Source organism: Dioszegia hungarica (genome assembly GCF_025882075.1).
Source record: "Dioszegia hungarica strain PDD-24b-2 chromosome Unknown MKK02contig_8, whole genome shotgun sequence".
NCBI lineage: Eukaryota > Fungi > Basidiomycota > Tremellomycetes > Tremellales > Bulleribasidiaceae > Dioszegia > Dioszegia hungarica.
In genome coordinates this window covers 1,332,969-1,347,601 of record NW_026515770.1, presented here as the reverse complement: position 1 = coordinate 1,347,601, position 14,633 = coordinate 1,332,969, and the positions used below count along the sequence as shown (strand labels likewise).

Genomic DNA, 14,633 nt, shown 5'->3' with positions numbered 1-14,633 from the left:
AAGGAGGTCAGCATGTTTGTGTAGCGTCAGCATTGTATATACAGCCATATATGCAGGTCATACCCGATGCTCGGGGATCATTCTCATCGGCCAATCAGCTCCACCTCGTTCTTTACCCTACACCTTGCACCTCAGCTTCAATACTCATACATGTCTATAAATCCCTTTCTACCCCGGCTGCGGTCCGATCCTGACCAGCCCGGCCCATCCCTCATCTATCCACCGCCGCGCACTATCCGACATGCCCTCTTTCAATCCCAAGCTCTCCGCGCTCCTCTGCACATGGATATCCGCTCGTCCAGCAGCACGAAGCGCCCCTTCCTCTTCTGTCGACTGGACAAGCTTGTCCCGTAGTCCCGCGTCCCGGAGGGCGGCCGTACGTGCGAGGGAAGAGAGGCGGAGGGTTTGAGTGGTGTTCTGAAGAGAGGCGAGAAGGGGAGGGAGGGCCGTCTGGACTGTTGTAGCGGGGAGGGGGAGGAAGAGGTAGGTGAGGGGGATGACGAGGAAGAGGATGGTGCGGAGAGTATGGATGATGGAGTCGAGCTAAGGAGTCAGCTTGCTCCTCTGGGGTTAGGTGTCGTCATATCTTCCTGGGGGCGTTTTGACCGACCGAGAGCGTGAGATTGAGGAGGAAAAGGCAAGGCAGGGGTTCAGTTGTTGCAAGGATATCGCAAAAGGGAAGAAAGTAGATTGGACAGATAAGGGGAAGCAGAGGAGAAGGAGGAGTGAAGCAGACGGTCATCGCAACGTGGACAGCACATACCTGGATAGCATCGCCCTCCGATATCCTAATCTCCCAGAGGTACCTCACGCCCAGTTCGCCTACTGCCAGGACAGCCAGTATCCAGCACATACTCCCCCTCCATGCCCTCTTGCGGACCGTAGCGTCCCCTCCGCCTATGGGTCGCAGCCCGAGCATACCGACCAGCCAAGCCATGGTTATGTACGCCTGCAGCACCCCGGGAAGAGCTGCGATGAGATAGTCCGTACTCGAATGGCACCAGGTGCATGATGAAAGCGGCTGATGGCCGTATCGCGAGTACAGGATGCGATTGTCTAGCTGAGCGAGCTTGGCAAGGAGGAGCTCGAGCTGCGAGGAGGGCGCGTCGAAGCGGGAGAGAGTGGACGAGGAGGAAGCGAGGTGAGGGAGGACATGTCGCCGGAGGATGTCGTTACTGACATAGATGGGGAGGTGGTGGGTTGTGAAGATGTTGTAAGGGGGACGAGCGAGGGATTGTAGGCGGTAGAGAGTGTGAAGGGCGAGGAGAAGCTTGGCGGGTAGGGTTATAGGTGAACGAGGAGCTCTGGGGGAAGCGCGGGGTGGACCGCGACCTATGAGCCTGAGGAGAAAGGCTGGCCGGAGGATGGTGGGCCCCAGTATGACCAGCAGTAGTACTACTGGCCCCTGATAGGCTGACAGAGCTGACAGGACTGTCATGATACGACAGAGAGGGAAGCAGAAGAGACTTCACGGGTGAGACATGGGTGGATTCAGATGGACGCAGGAGGAATCTCGAGTTGCTGACGAGGTTGATTTATCTTCTACTTCTTCGCCACCCATACATACTCTACCGCCAACACCTATCCTCACCTTGCAGCTGCATACCCACATCACCTACCTCTATACCACTGCAACAACATGCTCGAATTCAATGCCGGCCTCCTCAGCGTTGGTATCAGCATCGTCGCTCTCGGCTCCCTCTACCTACTCTTCGACCACTTCTACGTTGTACACCACAATCAGACGAGCCCCGCCAATTTGGCGGCAGCGGAAGCGGCGGCGGATTGGCCGGACTTGAGCGCGACAACATGCCTTGACCTGTTCCAACTCCTCGAGGACGAAAATACTCCTGCCTTCCGCTCGGCTGTCATACGGGCCTTATCACTCACCGTCCCTCCTTCCTCGCACCACCTCGTCGGCCTTACTTTCTCCATCATTGCTGCGCGCGTCCCTCGGACCAAATACGCCCGTCTGGTCGGCACGCAGCTCTGCGTACCCCTGGGTCTGGGCGAAAGAGAGAACGAGGTGGCAAAGCAGGAGACTATGAGATTGATCAGGGCGGAAGTGTGGAAGGGCGTCGCGGGTGTGGTCAATGAACTGCTTAATGTAAGTCGCGTATGGTAGATGTCATGTTCTAAGCTGATTAGCGTAGGAGCACGGGGGCACGGTGGCTATCATGACGTCCGACAACCTGCGCCACGCTAGTGGCTGGCTATACATCACTCGTGAGTATCACTCCAACTGTGACGTGCACCGCTGACCGGTCAGTTTGCCCCCTCGGTCGACTACGTTATCCTCCTTAATGGCGTCAAGAACCTCAAGGTGTTCGGGAGGGCGAACAAGGCGTACATCGGGAGGGGAGGTCTTATGGTGTTGTTGAACGATGCGTAGTCTGAGTAGAGGTTCGACATTAGTACTGTGACCGTTGTATCCTGGTGTTATGAGTAGAAGCCGATGAATCACACTGCTCCTTGATGATATGTTTACTTCTGCATTCTTGTCTACGCTGACTACTACCAAAGACTTAAACAAGGTTCTTGTTCTTGTTGTCACCAGTCACTGGTAGCTTGTTAGCTGATGATCTGAATGGTAGACCAACGAACTCACCGGCGTCACCGATCTTCTGGGTGGTCGACTTCTCGTGCTCGGGCTGGGCAACGGAGGCAGCAGCGTCAAGCTTGCCCTTGACGAAGTCGGCTGATCATGTCAGGAGGGCCCTTTACGATTTCGCTCACGCTCGGGACGGCACTTACTGGCTTGCTCTACGTAGCTCTTCTGACTGTCGGGCTTGACAGCAGCTCCGACCTTGTCGGTGAAGTCCTGGCGACCCTAAAGAATCAGCAAAGGCCCTACTTGCGTGTAAACAGAGTTGAGCTAGAGGTGGAAACTCACGGCGGAAGACATTGTTGTTGTTTGGTTTGGGTTGGTGGTGCTGAGGGAGTAGTGGTAGTGGGTGTGGGTGGCAATGGAATGTATGAAGGAGAGGGGGAAGAGGCGAAGGCCATACCTTATATATCGGCCTCGGCGCCAGCGCGGCGGTCCGAGCGCTGCGCTCAGTCCGCTTCCAGCGAATTCCAGGTCCGTCCGGAGGTAATTAATGATGTCATCGGCCCCCGAACGGAGCTAAATACCCATGACGCCATAGCTCGTTTCAGGATACCCAAAGGGGATATTCTGGCGTGGCACCCCAAGTAAGGAATGCCGGTTTGGCCTGAGGAGTCAATGGACAATGGATTTATGGATGCTGGACCCCGGATAACTACGACGTCCAGCCTCATCGGTGACTTGACGATGCATCTGCCGCGCAATGGCACCCATAGAAGCGCACTAGTCTGATATGGGTTGCGGATTCAGCGCTGCATGTCGAGCTCGTACTAGATCAGCATCTCATGGACTCAGGCCGTCAGACTTAGGGACTACAGTGATGTGGCAGTGGTACACCTATAGGCGAGGGTGAATTCGCCAGACATGAGCAGGAGACAGAGCGCTTGGATGCTCCGATCAAGGCGTTCAGAGGGGTACTCACTAGCGCAATACGGCATCATTTCTGCCACCCGGCCATGTCCTGGTTTCATACCGGGTACAGCTTTGACTCACACACCCTGATGTTGACATCTCGCATTCTACCACATATTCGGCGTTAGATATCGCCGAAATACGCAAACCTGGAGTGACCGTGGATGTACATGACATCAAGTCTATCACGGTGACTTGCGTCCTTTTCTACCCAGAGCGTGAGGTTGGATTGCGGTCAATATGAGAAGATCAGCTGGTGTGTGTCCGCCCAGGGCGTGCGGCTCATGCCCCTTCGGGGGTACATCTCGGGGTAGCTACCCGGGATATACCTTTTGTACTTCGATGGCAACTGCGCTTTCGCACAACCGCTTGGAGGCAGGCAGAGAGCGTTAACTTTTGGCGAGGACGGGTAGATGTTACACTGCATTTCAAGCCATATGCAGGGGCCGTACTATCCTAGTGGACCAGTACCGGTATTCAGTGTAGGTAATCATCTGGAGGCATGTACGCAGGCCTACAGGAAGCTCAGCGCACACCTCAGCCAGGCGCAGACCGCAAATTGTACTGTGCACTCCCTTCCACCGATTTTGTTAACTTTTCCAGGGACCAGGATGGGCAAGACACTTTTCCGACTGCAGAGTGAGGATGCATTGGACTCGAAATGACCTCCTTATATATTCCAGCCTGACAACTTCCTACAGAGTGTAGGAAGTTCCTACGAGTTCCTACGAGTTCCTACGAGTTCCTACGAGTTCCTACGAGTTCCTACGAGTTCCTACAGATCTTCCTACTAGTCCCTGAGATCTTCCTACAAGTCCCTACGAGTTCCTACACGCCATAGGAACTCCTACTGTGCTAGGACTTCCTATAGTCCATACACAGCCTACTTGGTCCATGGCTTCGACGCCCTCAGCGCGCCACATTGACCTGCCGCCACTGCCCTAAGCAGTACGGCATGGGATTTCGCCTACTCAGGCGTCGCACTCTCTGGATCTCCTACTCCACATAGGAGTTCCTACTCGCTACCGAGCTCGCCTCCGAACAGGGGTGCCTCCTCGCTACCTATTCGCTTCCCGCTTCAGAGAGCCTAGAATCTCAGATTCCTAACAGATTTGCCACCCACGCCCATTCACGTTGTCTCACCGAGAACCTTCCGCTCGACTTCGCCACCTCACTTATTTACTCTCACGGGATCCACCACATAAGCGGCGTTAGATATCACCGAAAGACGCGTGGAGAGTGCGACCGGGAACGAGCTACCAATACCGACTGTCACGGTGACTTGCGTCCTTTTCTACCCAGAGCGTGAGGCTGGATTGCGGTCATTATGAGAAGATCAGGTGTGTGTCCGCCCAGGGCGTGCGGCTCATGCCCCTTCGAGGGTACATCTCGGGGTAGCTACCCGGGATGTACCTTTTGTAGTCGGCTCGCGTTTCTCATTTTGCTTAGTAATTTGTCCGGAGGGTATGGATCCGGACGGGCGCATCCTCTACAAAAGTGCTGGATCACCCTCTACTTCCATCCATACTCGTCAATCCCCGATCATCTCCGCCGCCCTTCTGAATCAACTACAAGCAACCTGTGCGCCTGTCTGTCCGACTTCATCAAGCTGGACTGGAAGCCAAATTGGCGCATGGAAGATCAACTCCTCATTCCTCATTATTCATAACGAGTTGTCCCCACCGAACAGGTGGAAACTTCTACTATAACTCGCGCTCCCTATAAACTTCCCATCTCCGCTGATATCTGCACTCATCACCTTGCCCGCATCCGTCGGCAAGTTTTTGATCATCGTCCACTCGTCCGCGCTCCATATCCGCACATTACAGTCAAAGCCCGCTGTGACCAGGAATAATCCCGACTTGGCGAGATCGTCCGCTGGGTCTGGCTTGTCACCGTTCATTTCGACGTCGGCGTCGGCCGCCTCATTGTGACCATTGATGGGCTGGTTGCCTAATGGGGAGTCGAGCGAGCTGAGGGGGTTCTCGGCGGTTGCGCGGAAGAATTTGAGATCGGACACGGAGGAGCTGTGTGCGGGGATGGTGTATTGGGTACGAAGGGCGCGGAGGTCCCATATCCGGACGGTATTGTCTCCGGAGCCGGTGGCGACTTGATACCTGGATATCAGCTGTGGTCAAGCGGTAGCGGTAGCTCTGGGTCCACTTACCCATTTGGAGCAAAGTCCATCGCTAAAATCTCCTTCACGTGCCCGTCCAGTACCATGGCTGTCCTGCCTGTGCGCAGATCCCATACCCTGCCTATTGCGTCAAAGCCACTACAACGTCAGCTCGCGCCTACCGGACAAAACAACGCTGTAGCTCACCCTGAAGCAGCCAGAGCGCCATCATCCTGGAATGCCAACGCATAAACCTCCTTGCTGTGCCCCTCCTGTGTCAACAGCTCCTTACTCGTCCCCACATCCCATAATCTCCAGGTCCCATCGAAGCCCGCCGACCCGACGAACGATCCCGAAGGATGGAACGCCACTCGCCCGACACGCCCGCTATGTCCCGACATCGAAGCCAATGGCTTCTCCCCGCTCATCGACCAGAGCTTGACATCCCCCTCGCCACCGCCAGTGGCAAAGTTGACGACACTCTCTGATTGGCTCAGAGTGGCGGATGGGTGCCAAGCCGCTCCGCCTATTCTTTCCGAGTGTCCGCGCTTGGTCGAGACGATGTTGAGATTGGGGAGGTCCCATACTTTTGTAGTACCGGTCCATGAGGTCGTAAGGGCGAGTTTGGAGTTTGGGGAGAATCGGATGGTGGAGAGGGGTCTGTCATCGCCGAATTGCGAGCCTAGGTTGTTGAATGTCTATACTGTCAGCTGAGTTACACATTCACTGTAGCTCCGGCTTACCTTCATTTCCGTGTACAGCGCTTTCCGAGCATTAACAATCTTCACCAGAGGGAGCCCGACTTCTATCCGCTGTTTCGCTATCCGTGCTTTTGCTCTACTTCATCAGCTCACCCCGACTCTCCAGGCCGGGGACGCTGACCTTGACAAGGAGTATCGAGCCAGCTTCTTCCGTGCGCGCAGCAGATCATCTGAGCCTTCCGTGTAGAACTCGCCCTGGGAAGGATCAGCAGATACTCCCCATCCCCCATACTTCACTCACCTCATCCTCAGACTCATCACTCGAACTATCCGCCTCGAGCATAGCGTCTCCTCCTTTCGCGTGCTGTATTTGCTCCTGCACATACTTCAAACGATCTCGTCTATCTCCAGGCTACCAAGTCAGCTCAGTATAACCCAAGAACCCAACAGCAAGACTTACCCCCTCCCCGAACAGCGTGATGGGCTCGCCATACGCCCTGAGCCTTTCCCGGACCTTCTTGTCATCCGTCGGCACAGCAATCTTTCTGAGCCGCTTCTTGCGCTCCAGATCCTCCAGAATAGCGGCATTCTCATTGCGCTCTCGCTCGTCGTCGGACCCGCCGAGGTTGTAGGCGTTATCTATCTCTACGGGGTGATGAGCTGCAGCTCCCGTTCCAAAATGGGGATGGTTCACTCACGAAGATCGTCGAGATCCATTGTGACCGAGCTACTGAGTCTGCTGTAGTGATATAGAAAGAAGAATATAGATGGAGAAGAGGGAGAAGTTGATGTCAATACCTTGGTGGTCGCTCAGAAACTGCTCCCGCCTCCACCTTCCTCCACCAACCCCCTTCATATGTAGGCGCTTTGCCTATATGCTATACGCATCATCATAGTTCACTACAGCGTCCCTCACCAGCGTCGTATAAGCACCCAGAAGAGGTACGAAGCCTGTCTGAAAGCCATCCGGGGTTATCGGCGGCGATGCGACCTCGCGCACCTTCCGACCCGGTCGATGCCGATGGTCTCGACATGGATGACCAGGCATCAGCGGAACTGCTACATGCCATGGCCCACGACGAACCTGTAGCTCACACGAGCAAGCTCACGCGGAGCCGTGTCTTTGCTCTCTTGGCCGTATGCGCTATGTCTGTCGGATCGCACTTGGAAGCCTACATCGCTCGATCGACGAACGAGCTGACAGTCACAGTGCAACCTATCAGCTCGGCCCTCTCAAATCCCGTCTACACCGCGAGCTCAACACCTCCAATGCTCAGTTCTCCCTCCTCATCGCGGCGTACAACCTCAACTCGACGTGGACACCCCTCGTTGCCGGATTCCTGGTCGCTCGATTCGGCACCGGCTGGGCTTCGGTCGGAGCTACTGGCTGTATCCTGCTCGGCCAGCTCATCCTCTTCGTCGGCGTCACTACGGGTCATATCGTGATCATGACCCTCGGCCTATTCATCTTTGGACTTGGCGTGACCCCACTGGCGGTCGTACAGGAAACTCTAGTTGCCCACCTTTCGCCCTCGAAACACCTCGGTATCAGCCTCGCACTAGGTCTCGTCTCTGGCAAGATGGCCAGCTTTGTTTCCTCACTCGTCTCGCTGCCACTGGCGGAAGGATATGGGGACCAGGCGCCGTTCGGATTATCGGTCCTGCTGTGCTTGATGAGCTTCTCAGCGAATGGCTCGAGATTGGCGTTCGGATGGGGCAGGGAAGAGGGCAGTGGTGACCATGTGGGGAAGAGGAGGTTCAGCTGGGGAGGCGTATCTCGCCTGGGAGACGTCTTTTGGCTGTATATCCTATTGTGAGCTCTTTCCAACTAACAATATCACCAAGAACCAGCTGACGTAGCAGGAACGTGTTTTCTGGCATGATCTGGGCACCATTCCTGCACCTGTCGGCCAACATAGTCAAGGAGAGGTACGGATTGACCGACGGGTTTGCAGCGGTACAGGCTGCCATTCTGCTTTCTGGCGCTCTAGTGCTTTACCCAGTGGTATGTCGTCCACTTGGGATGTCGAGCGGAGCTGACAGCACAGACCGGTCTCATTACGGATCGCCTATCCCCTCATACTCCCACGACCACCTTCAAACTTCTCCTCCTCTCGTCCGTGCTCACCCTCTTCGGCTACTCCTACCTCTCCTTGCCGCCCACCCTCTTTGGCACGCCTATGCCAGGCATGATCCTCTTTGCACTCGGACACGGCATGTCGACGCTCCTCATGGTCATCCTTATCCCTCGCTTCCTACCGCCAGAGCTGGTCCCCCTCGGTCTCGGTCTGCACAAAAGCATGGAGATGGCCAGTTCTGCCGTGAGTCAGACCCTCGCTGGCATCTGGCTCGACGCGGCGCGCCAAGAGCCGGAGCAGGGAGGAGCGGCAAAGGGGGTCGAGGGGCTCCTGGGGATGTTTTGGCTGATCAATATCTTCCAGCTGGGCTGTGCGATCTGCCTATGGGCTTTGGAGAGGCGGAGACGACAGGAGAACCGCGCCATCATCAGTGCGGTGGAAGCGGAGCAGTACGAGCCATTACCGATGAACGACCTTCCCGGCCTAGACACCGATTCCGAGTCGGACCCCGGGGACGACGGCGTACCCATCCGGAAGTTGACGCCGGGCAGGGAGAAGGAGATGCCGGAGAAGGGACCAAGCAGTGCGCTGGCGCAGACGGATCGGGAGAGGAGCAGGGGAAAGGTGTATCTTGGGGTTTCATTGGCGTGGATTGGGCTGGTCTGGCTTGTGTTCCTCGTAGACGCCTACATAGATCTACTGTAGATTTCGTTGCTAGCTCAAGATACCGTATAGTCGTTGTATGTATATATACCTTGTCCCAAAATGAGACAAATCGTTAAGATCGTCAGCCCTTCCCGTACCCCTCCGACACGCCGCCTAGACCGGACTGGTGTCTCGCCTCTGCCCCAATGCGATTCGCTTCATCAACGGAGTCTTCTGCGCGAGGCTAAGCGCGATTGCGCTGCTCATCTTGCGAGTAAGACGCCCGATGCTACCAGGGGAGGATTGTTGCCTGGCGTCCCTGGAGCGTACGACCTCGAGGACGGCGGACCGCTCGTCGTCATCCGAGTCGCAAGAGAACTGCGAGCGGAGGGGGCTAAGGGAATCGTAGGTGATGGGGCCAGGGGTAAGGAGTTGTGGATAGTTGGGGGAGGGTGGAGAAGTGACAATGGTAGCTGGTTGTGTCAGTGAGGTTCTATCAGCACTGTAGACCCGCGACTAACGGGAAGTGTGCTGCAGTGGCGAGGCCTGCCCCTCCTCCCTTCCCAAGCCGAACCTCTCTTCCCACTCCCGGAAAGTCTCCTGTAGCTCTGCAGCTACTTCCAGCTCGAGAGGGCTGACCTCCTTGGCATTGATGACCTGGGCCGCACGGCTCTTACTCACGGCCACCAGAGGCTCGTCTGGCGGGAGCCAGGACAAGCTTGTTGACCGCTGCGGGATGTCCACCACGTCGCCAGGACGGTACGGCTGGTATCGCCTAGGGCTGGCCGGCTCCTCCAGGTCAAGAGAGGGACCCGCCCGAGTGGAGACCGTGTCGGCAGTGTAAGAGAGGGATGGGCGGCGAAGCATGTTAAGGAGGTTGGCGAATGAGGAGGTCCGACGGATGGGTTGACCCGGGCGCAGTGGGGCAGAGGTGGACCGGGAGAATGTAGCGGACTTGCTCGTGGGGAGGGGTAGAGCAAGCTGTGAGTCATTGGGGGGGAAGTAGATGAGGTCATCCGAGCTGAGCCTGGTCGCGCGGATAAAGGCACGCAGGTCGGACTTTTGAGAGGAAGACATGGCGGGGGAGAGCATGGTGAGCGGCTTTGAGGGGTAATGGTAGAGCATGCGGTGTAGGCTGTTCGGCTATATATCAGTATTGGTGTGAGTGATCAGCGGCATATGCAACGCGCCTTAGATGAAGAAATGAGCTGTCTCAGTGCAATATGATCGTTACAGAATGAGTGCTTTCCGAGCGGTCTCTGCTCGCGGTCACGTTTGAGAGACACCTCCCGCCGCCTCTGCTCCAGCTTCTGCTCCTCGAGTCCTGCTGTCGCCTCTTTCACAACCTTCGATGCTTCGATCTATCTTGTATCGAGCATATGTATGGACGATCATTTGGGTAGAGTTCGATGCTGCAGTGCATGCTCGAGATCTCGCGAATGTTGAGTATCTGGAAGAGTGGACATGACCCATGGGATGAGGGATGACTTCAGGCACGATAAGGGCCGAATGGCAGAAGCTTAAATCCGCCAGTGTCAACAAACATCCGTATACCGCTCAGATCAAAGCATTCTTTTGACTGCATAGAAGCAAGCAGCAGCTTCAGCTTCACTCCTCATCCTCCTCTAGCCCCCAATCAGAGACCCAGCAGCGATGACTGCTTACCGCGCCTCATATCGCGTCACTGCCCCGATAGACGACTACTTTTCAAACGCACCCGCTACGACCACCCATGATTTCGTCGATGCGGATGACCACTATCAGCACAGCGAGGACACGGGTACGCCTACTGTAGGCATCTACGCGACGGACGGGATATGGGATGAGGAGGACTCGCTGGGGTCGACAGCGAGGTATTCATCCTCCATGTCCGCCGCGCCGTCCAGTATCAAGACGGGGAAGGGGAGCATGAAGTCGAGAAGTCGGAGTGGGACCGCCTCGCCTTTTGTGCAGGATGAGGAGAAGGCGGGGATCTGGGGCTGGGCGAAGCGAGGAAGGGATTCCCCTCTGCCCGAGCGGAGTCCGGAGGCGCCAAAGGGGCTCACCAAGAAGGAGAGCAAGGCGAAGCTGAGGGGGAAAGGGCGGAGAGGGGAGCTGCTGGTCGTTGTATCCCCGGACGAGAATGTGAGTGTGCTAGTGTATTTGTTGGAGCTCCGTCTGATCCTCAGACTTCTTCCCCTCCTCCTGTTCCGCCGACTCCCCAATCCTATATCCAGACACCCGTTACCGCCTCTCCCGCCTTCTTCAGCCCTCCACAGCACGAGTCCCAGCACGACGAGAACGACCCGTCAGCAACCAAGACGAAGGGGTCGTGGAAGCGAGGGATGCAGCGGATGTTCCGGTCAAAGTCGTCGGCGGCGCTCAGGGAGATATCCAATGCTCCCAACGCACCACCTGTACCTGCGCTCCCCTCCAAGCTCCCTCAGTCGAAATACGCGCTCGGGCAGCCCTTCTCCGCGTCCACACCGCCCAGCTCGGTAGCCAAGCGCTCAGGAGCGGCAGGCGTGGACTTTACCTCCCCAACACCCTCGGGACAGCGCGAGTCATACGGTCTCTACCCAAATTTCCCCGCCGACCCCTTCCAGTCCCGCCTGGATGCGACGTCCAAGGGATACCAGTCGTCCGCTCCTCCTCCTCGTGCTCCCCGACACTCGCCAAGTCTAAAGAGCTTGAAGGAATTCATCAACCCTACCAAGCCAAAGATTCCTAAGAGCAAAAGTATCGCCAACCTCAAGGAGCCATCCAGCGCTCCTCCCATGCAGGCGGAGTTTCCGCCCCTCCCTCGGCCACAGCGGCGGATGACGAGTATGACCTCGCTGCGTCAGTCAATTCGCCACTCGCTCGCGCTGAGCAACACTTCGGCGCCAGTAGAGAGCCCCCCTCTCCTTCCGCCTAACCCCCCATACTTCCCCTTCCCTACCAGCGCGCCCTCTGCTCCGTCCAAGGAGTCCACGCCTTCATCCCTCAGCATCGTCACCTCCTTCCCTCTACCTCCCTCGCCTTCTTCAGCGGGACCAATGTCCTCGGCGCCCAACGCTCCCCTTCCGCCCGTCCCAGCACCAATCTCGCAACCGCTCGGCTCAGGCGACATGTCCCGGAGCGCGTCCGGACACAAGCTGCTCCCCCGGTCTCGGTCGACCAGTATGAGCTTGCGGTCACCGCCGACCAGCTCCAGCTTCTTTGACCTGTACGAGCAGCTGGGCATCTGGCCGACGCCAGAGAAGAATGAGGAAGAGGAGCGGGCCGCAAGCGTAAAGGCCGCCAAGCGGAATAGCAGCCCGTCCAAGCTGGGTCGCTCGGCACCGGCTCAGACGATATCCAACTCGTCATCGCTCGCCTTCTCGTCGTCCTCGTGGGAAGCAGCCATCAGCGCGTTCCCCGTCGTCGATGCGGATGAGTCCTTCGGGATCCTGTCAAGATTTAGTCTCGACAGGCTCAGTTCTCAACCGGGCGACCTTACGGCCGATACGGTCCTCAGCAACGTGGCTGTCGCGGCCAGCTCGGCATCGTCCACTCGGACCCACACCGTCGCGTCATCGTCTTGCACGGCCGGGCCCAGTCGGACGCAGGACAGGGCGAGTCAGCCGCTCGAGCCTGTACCAAGAGGCAGAATGAGGCGGTCTGGTGGGGCCAGCGGCTCCTCTTCCCGCGATGACAGCAGGGAGCGGAAACCGTCTCTACGGAGAGAAGGCCAATGGGACAGAGACTCCTCGGACGAGTCATCAGAGGAGGACGATGTTCCGCTTTCAAAGCTGCATCCATCTGCGCTGGCGGCGCAGCAGGAGAAGAAGGCGCGGTCAGTGCAAAAGCGAGTAGAGCGGGTCAAGGCCAAGGCGAATCAGATCAAGCTGGTAGGTCGGAATCCGGGCGGTGGAAGTGGGTGGAACGGGGAAGGAGGTGTACCTGCGGACATCCTGATTGGCAAGCTGGAGAGGCTGCTTCTGCCACGGGCATCACCGATCTCTGCCACTCCCAGCGACTATCCCTGGGCTACTGCCACTCGACCGCCTCGAGTCCGGGATGCAACTCAGCCGGTCCAGCTACAGCAGCCAACGCTGCACTTTGCTCAGCCACATCAACGGTCCAACACCGAGCCGGTCCGTAGCACGACGCAGCGGGCTCCGCCTCGCCCCCTCGTGGGCAATCTTACCACCTCTCCGCAGCTCATGATGGGCGAGGAGCGTCTGCCATCCCCTTTGGTTGGGCCAAGCCGATCATCTTCCACCCGGCATGGCCCACTCGTGCCCCCTCCTACATCTCGCCCTACTGCGGAGATGACCCGCAATCCCTCTTCCAACTCCACCCACACCCAAGCTACCATATCCCGACTTCCTCCGCCGATCCCCGGGGACTTCACCGTCGCCGCCGGCTCATCCTCACTTTCCAGGTCAAATACCACTGCGTCTAGGCGGTCTGTCTCGCGCCAGCGATCCCGTTCCAATTCGACCGCTCGGCATGGCATGCCTTCTGACGAGAATATGATCCGTGCCGCGGCTGCCGAGCCGATGCCTGCTTCGCGTGCTATTCACGTCAAGGCGTTTATCGGTACGCTGGAGGGGAAGAAGGTGACTCTGGAGATTTATCCGGAGACGACGCCTAGGGATGTCTTGTCCGAGGCGATGAGGAATGGCGAGCTGGAGGAGCTGGGAAGAGGGATGAGCTGGGTTGTGGTCGAGATCTTTGCAGAGATTGGTTGTGGTGAGTGTGTCTGTTATCGATCAGGGTCGAGCTGACTCTTCAGAACGGCAAATACGGGAGTATGAACAGCTCCAAACCGTCATTCGCGGATGGGACGCGACTGCAAAGTACAATTGCCTCGTCATCAGGCAGACCATCAGCGGTTCTCCCACGCTCCAGAGGTCTATCCCACATACGGCGCCATATCTGGGTTCATGGGTCCAGTACGAGAGCAAGAAGGGAAAGTGGAGCAAGCGGTGGTTGGAGACCAGAGGCGGGCAGGTATTCTTGGCGAAGAACGAGAAGGTGAGCCTCTTCTCTTCCCAGACGACCGGGCAAAGCTGATCACTCAGAATAAGGAGGAGGTCCAGATCAACACTCTCTTCTTCGACGTGTACCAAATGACTCGGCCATACCCAGGGCCAAAGCCATTCTTCTTCGTGATGAAGCGAAGTGAGTACAGCTTCTCACTTTCGAACTGAGGATGCTGAGCTGACTCGCACAGTTGACCCAGAAGCATCATTCCAGAACCCCGAAGAATACCTGCACACATTCAGCGCCGAGGATGGGGTCGGGTACAAGCTTATGGCGGCGATATACGATGCCAAGGTCAGTTCCCCTTTCCTCGTGCCAGAGATTTGTACTGATGGAGTAGAGCTTCGCGCTCCAGCCTCACCTTCTAGCCAGGCAAGGTCAGGCCCCGGTCACACGCAAGCCGTCACTGCCTGCTGCGGGGCCACTGGTCGCATTAGGAGATCTTAAGAAGAAGCAGGAGGAGAAGACGGGGTTTACAGGCAAGGGCTTGTTGCGGTTGTAGACTAGATCTTTTGGGTTCATTTGAACAGGACACTCTGATAGACTACTGTTGTGTTTGTACTGTAGATGCACCTTGACACCAC

General features: G+C 57.1%; 7 protein-coding genes across 7 annotated transcripts; 3 read left to right on the top strand and 4 right to left on the bottom strand.

Annotated features, from left to right (window-relative positions):
• Positions 1 to 168: 168 nt before the first annotated feature.
• On the bottom strand, positions 169 to 1,438 carry MKK02DRAFT_44203 (uncharacterized protein; the record flags this gene model as incomplete). The annotated part of the gene is made up of 2 exons (XM_053092830.1): positions 169 to 543; positions 764 to 1,438. The coding sequence occupies 2 exons, from the start codon at positions 1,436 to 1,438 to the stop codon at positions 169 to 171; spliced, it is 1,050 nt and encodes a 349-aa protein (XP_052945290.1).
• A 201-nt stretch (positions 1,439 to 1,639) lies between these two features.
• On the top strand, positions 1,640 to 2,392 carry MKK02DRAFT_44202 (uncharacterized protein; the record flags this gene model as incomplete). The annotated part of the gene is made up of 3 exons (XM_053092829.1): positions 1,640 to 2,107; positions 2,154 to 2,168; positions 2,270 to 2,392. The coding sequence occupies 3 exons, from the start codon at positions 1,640 to 1,642 to the stop codon at positions 2,390 to 2,392; spliced, it is 606 nt and encodes a 201-aa protein (XP_052945289.1).
• Positions 2,393 to 2,525: 133 nt separating this feature from the next.
• Positions 2,526 to 2,905, bottom strand: MKK02DRAFT_44201 (heat shock protein 9/12; the record flags this gene model as incomplete). Its single annotated transcript, XM_053092828.1, has 4 exons — positions 2,526 to 2,560; positions 2,609 to 2,698; positions 2,755 to 2,830; positions 2,894 to 2,905. 4 exons carry the CDS (start codon positions 2,903 to 2,905, stop codon positions 2,526 to 2,528), a joined length of 213 nt encoding a protein of 70 aa, XP_052945288.1.
• A 2,275-nt stretch (positions 2,906 to 5,180) lies between these two features.
• MKK02DRAFT_24748 (RNA processing-related protein) lies at positions 5,181 to 7,051 on the bottom strand (the record flags this gene model as incomplete). Its single annotated transcript, XM_053086929.1, has 8 exons — positions 5,181 to 5,634; positions 5,685 to 5,792; positions 5,841 to 6,331; positions 6,377 to 6,470; positions 6,516 to 6,589; positions 6,636 to 6,746; positions 6,795 to 6,979; positions 7,033 to 7,051. 8 exons carry the CDS (start codon positions 7,049 to 7,051, stop codon positions 5,181 to 5,183), a joined length of 1,536 nt encoding a protein of 511 aa, XP_052945287.1.
• Positions 7,052 to 7,402: 351 nt separating this feature from the next.
• On the top strand, positions 7,403 to 9,117 carry MKK02DRAFT_27303 (major facilitator superfamily domain-containing protein; the record flags this gene model as incomplete). The annotated part of the gene is made up of 4 exons (XM_053087329.1): positions 7,403 to 7,537; positions 7,558 to 8,147; positions 8,198 to 8,339; positions 8,383 to 9,117. The coding sequence occupies 4 exons, from the start codon at positions 7,403 to 7,405 to the stop codon at positions 9,115 to 9,117; spliced, it is 1,602 nt and encodes a 533-aa protein (XP_052945286.1).
• Positions 9,118 to 9,231: 114 nt separating this feature from the next.
• Positions 9,232 to 10,149, bottom strand: MKK02DRAFT_44198 (uncharacterized protein; the record flags this gene model as incomplete). Its single annotated transcript, XM_053092827.1, has 2 exons — positions 9,232 to 9,530; positions 9,579 to 10,149. 2 exons carry the CDS (start codon positions 10,147 to 10,149, stop codon positions 9,232 to 9,234), a joined length of 870 nt encoding a protein of 289 aa, XP_052945285.1.
• A 561-nt stretch (positions 10,150 to 10,710) lies between these two features.
• On the top strand, positions 10,711 to 14,551 carry MKK02DRAFT_44197 (uncharacterized protein; the record flags this gene model as incomplete). The annotated part of the gene is made up of 6 exons (XM_053092826.1): positions 10,711 to 11,181; positions 11,226 to 13,755; positions 13,799 to 14,040; positions 14,088 to 14,187; positions 14,240 to 14,343; positions 14,390 to 14,551. The coding sequence occupies 6 exons, from the start codon at positions 10,711 to 10,713 to the stop codon at positions 14,549 to 14,551; spliced, it is 3,609 nt and encodes a 1,202-aa protein (XP_052945284.1).
• Positions 14,552 to 14,633: the final 82 nt, after the last annotated feature.